This window comes from Aspergillus niger (assembly GCF_000002855.4).
Source record: "Aspergillus niger supercontig An07".
Lineage (NCBI taxonomy): Eukaryota > Fungi > Ascomycota > Eurotiomycetes > Eurotiales > Aspergillaceae > Aspergillus > Aspergillus niger.
Genome location: NT_166523.1, coordinates 1,840,830 through 1,851,918, shown reverse-complemented (window position 1 = coordinate 1,851,918; position 11,089 = coordinate 1,840,830). Strand labels below are relative to the sequence as shown.

At 50.2% G+C, this 11,089-nt stretch overlaps 5 protein-coding genes across 5 annotated transcripts; 3 read left to right on the top strand and 2 right to left on the bottom strand.

The window, feature by feature from the left end:
- Positions 1-428: 428 nt before the first annotated feature.
- An07g08470 (uncharacterized protein) lies at positions 429-1,287 on the top strand (the record flags this gene model as incomplete). The annotated part of the gene is made up of 2 exons (XM_059748650.1): positions 429-657; positions 758-1,287. 2 exons carry the CDS (start codon positions 429-431, stop codon positions 1,285-1,287), a joined length of 759 nt encoding a protein of 252 aa, XP_059601049.1.
- A 974-nt stretch (positions 1,288-2,261) lies between these two features.
- On the bottom strand, positions 2,262-3,509 carry An07g08460 (hypothetical protein; the record flags this gene model as incomplete). The annotated part of the gene is made up of 4 exons (XM_059748649.1): positions 2,262-2,591; positions 2,758-2,988; positions 3,253-3,352; positions 3,388-3,509. The coding sequence occupies 4 exons, from the start codon at positions 3,507-3,509 to the stop codon at positions 2,262-2,264; spliced, it is 783 nt and encodes a 260-aa protein (XP_059601048.1).
- A 503-nt stretch (positions 3,510-4,012) lies between these two features.
- Positions 4,013-4,817, top strand: An07g08450 (hypothetical protein; the record flags this gene model as incomplete). Its single annotated transcript, XM_059748648.1, has 4 exons — positions 4,013-4,114; positions 4,409-4,465; positions 4,609-4,672; positions 4,738-4,817. The coding sequence occupies 4 exons, from the start codon at positions 4,013-4,015 to the stop codon at positions 4,815-4,817; spliced, it is 303 nt and encodes a 100-aa protein (XP_059601047.1).
- A 3,325-nt stretch (positions 4,818-8,142) lies between these two features.
- Positions 8,143-9,251, bottom strand: An07g08440 (hypothetical protein; the record flags this gene model as incomplete). Its single annotated transcript, XM_059748647.1, has 7 exons — positions 8,143-8,230; positions 8,267-8,284; positions 8,398-8,551; positions 8,761-8,811; positions 8,885-8,933; positions 9,106-9,131; positions 9,179-9,251. 7 exons carry the CDS (start codon positions 9,249-9,251, stop codon positions 8,143-8,145), a joined length of 459 nt encoding a protein of 152 aa, XP_059601046.1.
- Positions 9,252-10,292: 1,041 nt separating this feature from the next.
- On the top strand, positions 10,293-11,089 carry An07g08430 (uncharacterized protein; the record flags this gene model as incomplete). The annotated part of the gene is made up of 3 exons (XM_001391881.3): positions 10,293-10,443; positions 10,550-10,688; positions 10,765-11,089. Coding segments are annotated over 3 exons (615 nt in total), but the record flags the coding sequence as incomplete, so codon positions are not given.

Genomic DNA, 11,089 nt, shown 5'->3' with positions numbered 1-11,089 from the left:
ATTGCAAAAATCATATGATCCACCCCAAAAGAAGCCGAAAGAACATAATAAAGCCAAGCTCAATACCCCTGCAAGTAGCACAAGCCAGCTAAGCCACGTCGAGATACAAATTGACCAGTTGGTTCGGAGGCTAACAAACAGCCAGCCCATAGTTGATCCCGCACTGCACCGCAGCTAACCTAAGCTTGGCGGTCACTGCCCGCGGCACCCCAGGTAACGTCACTGATTTACACCCATCCACCCACTTTACTTTCTAACATTACAACCACAATATCAGACCATACGCCACTTTCCTCTACTCCTCACTCACATAATCCCCGCATCCTCTACTATTGTCAACAACAAGAATCTCTCAGCCGCTCGATTCCCAACCTACCCACCGCTCTCTCGCGACATACCACCCACTAACCAACTACCCAAGCGTAAGCATGGCGCCCATCCGCCGCTACCTCCGGATCAGCAAATACACAGTCCTCGAATGCCGGATCTACCTCGAGAACCCGTCCGATATACGGTGGCTCCTGAACGCGCGTGACGCCGTGCTTCCACGCGTATTCGCAGCGATCCGGCCGCTCGTGCTGCCCAAACTACGCGAGGAGAATGAGCGCTTATTTGCGAAGAAGAAGGGGAAGCCGGTGAAAGATGTTATCTCTGAAGGTAAGCTATTATCTAATATGATTCATGTTTATTCTTCGGATATTGTGGGGCTTGGTTCGCTTTAGAAGGGAGAGAATGGCTGATCATGCAATTCGTGCAGAGGAATTCGATGTTGCGTTGTTTTTGCGCGAGTCGAGGACGCGCCATTCGCTTCTTACAAGGCATAAGGAGTTTGATGAGGATGAGGGGGGCTACGCTGTGGGTAGGGGGACAGGGTCTGGTCCTGGTGGGGCTGGGGCTGGGATATTGATTGAGAGTGATGATGAAGGAGAGGGTTTGGAGATGCGGGATATTCCACAGGCGACTAGTGATGATGATGGCGCGGGGGCGAAACGTCAGCGGGATGATGCTGATGGGCAGTCTGATGACTCGCCGGAGCGGCAGCGTACATCGAAGCGGAGGAAGGATGATGGTACGCTATCGCGAGATGCAGATGATGGCGATGACAAGAAGATGCGCTTCAGGACCAACTACGAGGGATTCAATATCTACGGCTGGGTGCTGTGTCTGCTTGTCACGCGGAAAGGTGACAAGACGGGAACAAGAGCTGCCACGGCAGAACCTGGTCGTCAGGTCCTCATGGAGGAATGGATATCAACCCAGGCGCAAGGCGATCTGCCCGAAGAATAATTTCGAAGCTGCCTGCAATACGTTGCAGTATTGCAAGACTTGCACACGCCGCGTGGAACGGGGATGATGCTTCGTCATAAGATGCAACCATATGTAGCGCAACCATGATCGTTTGATTCCTGCAGAACGCATGGTGTGGTCCAACGGTCGCATATTATGAGTTGCAGAATGCTCGTGCGCGTGATGCAGATTGAATGTCATCCAGGTGAAAAAGGATCGAACGATCGTCCTGCGGACGTGTTCGCAAATTGCTGTGCCACCTGGTGCGATAGCGGCCTGTCTGGATAACATCAGCTGGAGTCGAGACCAGTCCGGCCGAAAATAATCTTTAGGTTCGAGTTTCCAGTGAGGCGACGAAACAGTGGTGTGCGACGGCCAGACTCGGATGCTGGCCGTTATCTGAACTAGGTTCTGTGTAACACCGGGTCCCAAGGAACCTGACTGTCTCGCCCCTTTCGCGCCGAAGACCACGTCTACAGTGCGCGGCCGCGTCGCAACTGGCCTAGACTGTCATAACTCAGTCGGTCCCTGGGAGCCTCTTGCGGGGCACTCGCCGTTGGAACAGGAACACCATGCCGCATGGATGTGCACTGCAGCACATACATATGTGAGGGTCATTTAGACTTTCGGCTTGCTGCATAAGCCATGATCCTGGCGCATAACATACTGATGTACAGGGGTTGTTTCACGTTGACTTCCAGATTGACAGCTTGCGACTCCGTGATATATCTGAAAACAGGGGACAGAATGGCGTTTTAGATTGAGCAGACGCGTCCCAAAAGGCTTCTGCTTCATTATCTTGCCAAGAGTCAAAGTACCGAGATATTGCCGTGTCGTTTATATTTACCCCAACACTAGAGTAAACGAGGACCGGGATTTGGTTCACCGTTTTCTTTCAGAAGCGCCCTGTCCGCCCTTTTGCGGAGATGCCTTCCGAAGCATAGAACAATGGCCCAGTAATTGGTGTGCAAACATTAATAATCTCGCGTGGCTAAGCAAAACCCTGCACTGGATCCAATGGAGAGTAGCCGAATCTTGACGTCAGTCGAGGAAGGAAAGGGCAGGTCCAAACAAAAATTTTCTCCGACTAAGGTAGTGGGCGGAGTTCTCCGTACTGTGGAGTAGGATTGACCGACATTGATAAAATTGGGATCCATGTTCCACGGTAAGGAGGACTTTTCCATGCAAAAGTTGTAGAAAAGACCCTCTCGATAGATACAGCCCTTTCTAGCTGCTTGAGAGTTGCCTAAAGAGGCAGGACACCGCGAGGAAGAATACCGAAAGAATTGTGACTGAGGTTGAACCTATGTTGCCTGTGTTGTTGCCTTGCTTGAGGTATTCGAGAAAACCGTAGCCAGCCGCCCGTGAGATCCGATCCCGCTGCGGGGTTCAACAGGGAGTAGTCGAACCATAAGGGTGCTATTGAAAATCGTGATCAACATGGGTCCTAAGACACGGTATCCTAAGTACTGTATAGAAATCCACGCCACTACCCAGGACGGCAGTAATTGCAAGTGCCCATCCGGAAGGAGATAAGGTGATGCCACACAGCCAACCGATAACCAATGTCTGTGTGCCGAAAGAGGCTGGGATAGAATTCGATGGGCTGTGGTTTCCCGCAACAGAGTTGGTAGGAGCAAGTGGACCAGCCGTTGTAGTGAAACCGGCGGCGTCCAAGGCGGTGCTACGACCGGCTGCTGACTAGAACAAAGTAGCAAGTTCGTATCATAATTAGTGGCCTTTAGTCCGAAATTAGCGACAGAGCGGGAGCGATTGTTGAGAGTTTGAACGCAAGCTGTGGGACAGTGGACGAGCACTGTGCGACGGAGGAGCGGTGAACCATGGATTGCGACGGTTTCTGGAAGAGTCAGTACCATTCCACAGAGCGGAGAATTCCCTGATGTTGATCTTCACTAGATATGTACGCCGCACGGAGTCCTGCTGCGAAATTCCGATCTTGCCTACATCGGCGCGGGCAAACTCCTGCAGTCGGACTATTGAATATTGCAGACTGGAGGCGTCACGGTGATTGTGATAGTCGAGGATGCAGTAAGATGCATAGTACCTGCATTAACGCATTGCTGCGTTACATCCACTCACCCGCAGGGACCAAAAACTGAGGCGGGAAACTGCCCGGGATGTACGACAACATAGGCCGAACGAGAGAAAAGCGCGTAAGTATGACAAAGGCTCAGTGAGTGTGGTGTATCATGTGTACCCATTCCCCACTTTTTGCACTACTATAGCAATCTGTCCAGGACTGCTGTAGGAGTTTGCCGAGGAAGAGTTTGACGAAATTGGCGTGAATCACCCTGCCTCCGCACTGAGACCAGCCATCAATGGCTGCGATCCAGTTTTTACCACACCAACGGCGCGGAATGAACACCCCCAACAGTGGGGATCTCATTTCGTTCTCTTGGAACTGGGATCCACTCTGTCAACATCCTTCTCTTCTTGCCATGTGTTTTTTTTTTTGGCCCTCTCTGCCCCGGCGTCCCAAATGGATAAGAGCCATGTGACCTGGCAGAATCAGGAAGTGGCAAAGCTGGTGATTATGACTGATCCGGATTGCTCAGGAAACCTGCTGGGAGATAATCGATACCTAATAGAAAAAGGGAAAATGAACCATATATCCACCGGAAGCGCGCGGGATCTCTTGCGTCAGGCGGCCATCACCACCGACCGGGTAAAATTAGTAGAATACAGTAGAACGCCGTAGCTCACGATGCTACTGCTGGGACTGGCGAAAACCTGCCTTGTCCTTCTCAAGTCTCAGTCGGTGGTCATGCATACAGCGGCGCTAACAGCTGCACACTACGCCAAAGAAGTAAGTCGTTGAGGACGACTTGATGCAGGCCGGGGTTGTTAGTATCCTGTTAGGCGCCGGCCTATCTCTCTAGCGGCCGTGGGTAACGAAAATTGTCGGCGGAGAAGCCAGCGACCGGATCAAATCATCGACGCGAGAACGCAACCCGCATCTCGATGGATCGACCGATGAGTCGATGCAGCAATCGATTGACGTGCAGGATCATCTTTCTCCCTTCCTGTTACCGTATACTTTGCACCCCGGGCCAGGTCCCATCTGCAGATGATCTGGCGTGACGCCGCGCATCCTCATTAGATATTTGCTCATGAAGCGGGTGCTGCTAGTCCGGTTGCACGCCAGGACTTCATGGGGGTGAGATTGGTGGATGGCTACTGGTTCATTTAATGAACTCATTCAACATTTAATCAAGTCAAACCGGATTGGACCTGATGAGCGTTGCATTGCATAAGAGAGTACACCAAAGTCAGCTGGTGTGGGAGATTAGTTTCGATTAGTTCTCTCAAGCTGCAGGGACGGACGGGAAGATGGCGAGCCAGTCAATGGCCATTAATTGGTATGGTACGTGTACGGAGTATAGGATGTGTAATTATGAGATTATGTGAAGTCTAATAGTTATGAATCAGGGACGATAGGAGGGCAGCCTTACAGCAACAATAGCAGACCACAACAGCCAAGACTAGGCAAGGGCCATCAGCCACAATGAATGGAATGGATGGAACGGATGGGTGTCAGCCGAGATGCCCGTCAAATGGAAGAGCCCGGAATTACCAGATTCCAATCGCTTCCCGAGGCTCCCGTACCTTGGGAGAGGTAGGATGGATGACAGACAGCTCCTCTTGAACTCAAACTGTTCAGGGCAGCACCCAAAAGTCTGAGAGCTCGGACAATACGAACGCAGGTACTTTTCCTGACTTTTCCTGCAAGGAGAGACGGGGTTTTCGTTGGCGGACGTAAACCCCGACGATGCGATCCATTTGTGGGTGAATAGTAGTGCGATGGTGATCAGCCCCTGAAACATCGCTCCGGCGGCGGCCTGAGGACACGCCATCAAAGCTCCCTCTTCTCAGTCTTGTGTGTGTGTATCTTTAGGTTGCGGCTACCCCGTTGGCTGCGACAAAGTTGCCGCCCTGTACAGATGAAACGACCTGTCATTCTTCCGTTATGACCGGATCACCTCTCTCCTCCCTCCTTCACCCCTGAGCAAGGCTGTAAGGGAAGGAAAGGGAAGAATGTCTCTACCAATCCCAATCATGGACCATGGTTCCTCAGCTGTCTACTACTGGCTGTCTCACCACGCTCAGCTACTATCCATGCTCACAAAAAAGGCCCAACCCACGCCTGAGACGGGAAGGCTGAAGGATGCAGGCGTCAGTTGGGCTTGAGAACTACGGGATGAGTGGTGGCTTGGACTGGATGGATACAGTCAGAGGATAAGCCCGCAGGTCCCGACAATCTGGCTGGAGCTAGTAGGATCTTCCCTCTTTCGGGGGGGAAAGGAAGTACAGTTAGGAAGGTGTCTGTGTGGTGGTGGTAGTGAGGAATCAAATCACACGCATCCGAGTTTCAGACGGGCAGCGCAACAGCCGCGCATTTGACTTCGGATCATCCTGGAGGGTTCCTTATCGAACTTGCTGGACCTTGTCCCCTCTGGTGCTCTTCTCACGCTCTTAGTTCTCTTTCCCCCTCAAAGGATCTACGAACTGGCACGTGTTGGGATGGCTGGACTAGCCCCCAAAGCTCGTAAGCCTATCAAACGCAGCTGCACATACTCAGGGATGAGGTTGCCTGGACACCATCCTGGTCGGGATGCGGAGTAAGCGCATCCTCTAACGGTGGCATTGATCCCTTCGATTGAGTCATAGATAGCAAGGTTAACTCATTAACCATTACAAAGTAGGTTACTCATGCCTGCTGCTTCTTCGTCAGTGTCATCGTCCTCCCCCATGGTATTTTACGTGACCAAGCGAAATGGCACTAGTGTTTAGCTACAGTCGTAGTCACATGGGCGGCGTCTCGCTCAGAGGATTTTCTTTTCTTTGCTGAAAAGATGGGCTGTCTTGCCCAGAAAGCAAAAACGGGAAAGGTGAGAAAAGAAGCCGCCAGAACGGGGTGTGTAGAGACGACTCCGTAGAGAAAATGAAGAGAGAGAGAGAGAGAGAGAGAGGACGATAAACGCTGTGGTGGGTCAGGAATGCTTGCCTTGTCCAATTTCGTGTTCACTTGTTCTTTCCCAATTTCACATTGTGTCTTTCATTTGTTCTTCTTCTTCTTTCCTTTCTTTCGATCCTGTTTCTCCTTCACTATGGAGTACTAACTAAACTTTTTTTTTTTGGTTCCCATTTCTTCCCGCACATTTGTTCGGCTGTGACATTATCGCCCTTACAGACCAACCCTTTGTTTCTGATTGAGACGCCCACCTAGCACCACCATCAGTCCACTCCCCATCAAATAAGCTCCGATAATGCGCATGTTAATTAGACCTGCGGAACCCAAGGAAAAAAAGGGGGAGGCAAAAAGTCTCAGCGGTGAAGCCCAGTCCCCGGTCGGAGTGGGACAACAGGAGCTTCTAGAAAATTTCCCTGGGATTTCCCATTGGGGCCTCAGCAGCAGAGGCATCCATCGAGAATCCATCTGGCAGCCCACCATACCGCACTAGTGTAAGGACGCGGTCAGATTCTGACGTAGTTCGTTTCCTCCTGTCCGGCCGGTGGAGCTCAGCTGTTCCCGACAGGGGAAAGGGAAGGGGAAAAAATAAATATTATGATAATTTATGATTTAATTTTTATTTTTTTTCTTTTTCGTTCTGATTATTCTGTCCCCATTATTATTATTTTTGATTATTATTATTATTCTGCTTCTGGTTCAGCGCCAATCACCCCGGTTGGTCTTTTCTTCAAAAAATAAAAATAAAAATAAGGGCACAGAAAATTGAGGGAAGCTCTCAAGTATATATTAGACGCCCATCTGACCTCGTCTTCTTCCAATCCTCTTGGTTTCATTCAACTTCAATCCTCTCGGTTTCATTCGACTTCAATCCTCTCAAACAACTCGCGTGCTACACTACATCAACCACTATTACTATTACTACTTTCTACCACCACCACTACTACTACCATCACCACGCACATCACCCATTACCATCAACTACATCACCATGCCTTCCATCGGTGGCTCTACCTCTCAGTTCCCTCCTTGCCCTGGTCCCCCGCCAAAGGGCCCTCTTCCTCCGCTCCCCAAGTAAACGCAATGGGCAATTCACTTGATATGAACTTGACGACCGACAGACTCAACCGGTTCAACCACAACCCTTCCCACCAACTCCGCCAGGAACAGTGACAATGTGGACCGGTTCGAGTCTCTCATGACATGGGAGTTGCACCTTTCGGCATATGGTTATCACGATTTCGTTTTTGGGACATCACACTATGGCTCTGCTCCTTTCCACTTATATACCTTTTATTCGCATTCCTCAACACCTTCGATTCTCCATCTTTCGGAACTTTCTGACTACCACCACCACACGGAATCCTCTCCTGGGCCGGTGTCTAATTCTCCATACAATTCTCCGGGAACACGCGCAGGCGCTCTCTGCTCCCATTCTACAATGACGTTTTGACATTGCGACATCGAATCGTTGCACTGCATCAGCTCACGCGGCTGTTGAGTGATCGGCAGATCCTATCGCACTGCAGGGGGGCTGGATTCGACGAGCAAGAGGGACCATGATGCTGTGACTCGCTATTGGTTCCCCACTCTCGGGCCATTTATCTCCAACCAGCCTTGTCAGCAATCGGACCCTGCAACAAAGTGATGACGACAAGACTCGCGAGCATACGAGTTTCATGTGCAAGTTCGGGTAATGTTCATCGACCAACCCAATTGCAGCATGGATCGCACGATCCCCACCGATGTCAATGCGTTGTTCAGAAACCTTGGATCCCATTCGCACATGGGGTTCAACAATTACTTAATCGGTTTTATTTCCTTTTACCATTTTCTTTGTTATCATCACATTTGGGATTTGAGCTTTATCTGAAATCGACGGCATGTATAATAGACTTAATATACCCAGCGGCATTTCGCATTCTTGGCTGCGCTTTGACATTGCTAATGAAACTATCAAATTCTTTACCATTTACTTGCCTATCTTACAATCCTAAACGTATAGAACTGTAAGCATCTTATGATAACTGCATTGCAGCATTGCATGGTGCATTGCTTGAGTAACCTGTGTGACCGCGGGGAACCTCCCCCCCAAAGAGATCGACAGGAAGCGCACACACAGGGCAACGTTCAGCAGCGGAGTAACAACAGTCCAGCCCAGCAGGGATTCTGAATCAATAGCGCTGCGATCCCCCCTCCCCCTCTTGTAGTACGGAGAACCTCCATCCTCTAGCGCCAATCCCAGCCAGTCACTCTTCTGGCGCATGTACCGCACTGAATTGAGTAATCAGATAGCGGCATTTAGCAAGATTATGACTCGATCATACGGTGATCCAAGCGAGGAAAAGAAAAATAAGGACAATGGTAGACACCCGCCTCTCCCGCAGTTCCTTATCAGTTGTGCTGCAGTATTGCTTTTTCTTACTTGATGCAATAGTTTCTGCGAGGTACGCACCCTGGCCTGCGCGGCCCGGGTGGCGCACCTGATACGACGGGCTCTACCGCAGGACTACTACTAGGAACCGACTTACTATCTATGCTGGTAGTAGTATCTAACTGGATGGATTGTTTGTTGCAAAAGACCCGTCTCCGGACCCCTTCTCCCACCCAAGTCACGGAAACTAATCTCGTAACCGCCAAGCAAACCACATGCCACCTGCATTGCATATGTAGGAAGCCAAGCCATGCCATGGATGAATGGATGAAAGGATGCTGCGGATATCCTGCCGATAAACAAATGCTGATCAATGATAAGCTGATAATTTAAACCCTCCCTCCGTTGATTACGGTGTATGTATGTATGTATGTATGAGCTACTATCTACATACCTCATCCAGTTCAAGGAGCGGCCCACCTGTGTGTGTGTGTGTGTGTGTGTCTGCCTAGTACTAGGTGTCTAACCGTGCCTTGATTGCCCGCTTTTCGATATAACGGGTATACGTGGCGGGGGTGGGAAGAGGTACCTAAGCTCCATATTACTATTTCTGCCTTGTTTCTACTCTTGTCTTCCACGTTCTCTAAACCTTAGTTGATTTAGCACGAATGTCCGATCGCAGGTCAACTGACCTCGGATGTACCTGGCTTGGAGCCTTGTCTGTTTGGAATTTTTTGTTTTACTATTATTATTTTTCTATTTATTTTCCCACCCTTAACCCGTAAAGTAAGCAGGGACTGAGCGTTAGTTCATTAGGCCGTTGTCAAAGCCCGGAATTGAGCATGTCATGCCATGTGCTGAATTGGATGGCAGAGAAGTAGTAAAATTAAATCTTACTTTCTTGTTGTAATTATAGCGCTAAATGGGTGGGTTTCCCGCGTTTGTCATTCAACTTCTGCAGACATCTCTTGATTAATTGTGCGGGAGCCAGTAGATAGTAGACCACTAGATTAGTCGTTGGCTACTACTAGTAGTAACGGTGTAAGTAGGTGTGGCTTGAGTATCGCGTATACTCCCGCCAGTCAGTTAATTTGGCTGAATAGCTAGCTAGCTAGCTAGTTATCTAACTACCTGCCTCGTACTCCGTTAGCTTCAAACTCCCAGTCCCTTCTCCTATCATCAATTACGATCGGGACGCGGATACGAAGAAAATCACTCATAGTTAGTAGATCAGTAGACTGACTCTCTCGCCTAAAAGGAGGGGTTGATGACACAAAGTGAAACCAGAACCCCATGGATTTAATTTACTCAATGCCATCATCTCAGATACCCGATGACCCCTACTTTGCTGTTTGTACTGTATCTGTTGCACTGGCCAGTCGCACCAACCACTTACTAGATCAGGCAGGATACTATCTACGTACTGATATGCGTGGGATAGATCCACAACATGCTCTCTCCCCGCTCTGTATTGTGTATACCTCCATAGTAAGTAGATACTCCGTAGATAGTTGATGCTAGAATGGTTGCCTGTCAGCCTGAGGCGACCAGTCTCGCCGCCCGGCGGAATCTCCACGTGATAGCACCGGTCCAACAACGCAACCTCCATCTGTCTGGCCATCGCCGCAACGACGGGAAAAGATGGTTCTGGAACTTCATATTTGGGGTCCGGCGTTTTCATTGCCGTCTATCGATGCGCAATGTCTCGCCGCAATCACGTATCTGTCCCTGACGGTGCCCAAGGACGCCTGGGTACTCGTCGCAAGCAGTGATCCTTCTGTGTCGCCGACTTGTATGTTTGTCTGAGTGGTTTATTCTCCGAATACTAGTTTCTGGAGGGCCCCTGCTCTACGCTCGTGGGCTTCATGACGCATTGACTAACATTATACTTTTTGCAGGCGAACTACCAGCCCTCAGAAATGGCTCAACATGGGTAAGCCGGTTCCGCAATATCGTCGATTACCTCCGTCAGTATTCGAACGGCGACTGGGACCTGGATCAGGGCCTCAGTGGGATCGAAAAAGCAGATAACACTGCGTATGCTTTCCCATACCCCAGTATCTTGATATAATATGTTCGGGAGAAGAGGCAGATTCTAACCGGTCATCAACAGCTTCTCCGCCTTCCTTGAATCCCGCGCTCAATCCCTCCTCGACCTCTCCCTCTACGTCACCAGCCAAAACTACTACAACTGCACCTCCCCCTCCTACGGCGCCATCCTCCAATGGCCCAACCAATGGATTCTCCCTCCGAAACTCCACAGCGCCGCCAAAACCCGCACCGAACATCTCGGCCTCTCCTCCCTGGACATACAAGCCATCGAAGACCAACGGAAACGTGACCACTCCGCCGCCGTCGCAGCAGGCCAGATCCCCAAGAACCTCATTCCGCAGCCACGCGACACTGTTTCATCCCTACTCGGCAAGACGGCGCAGCAG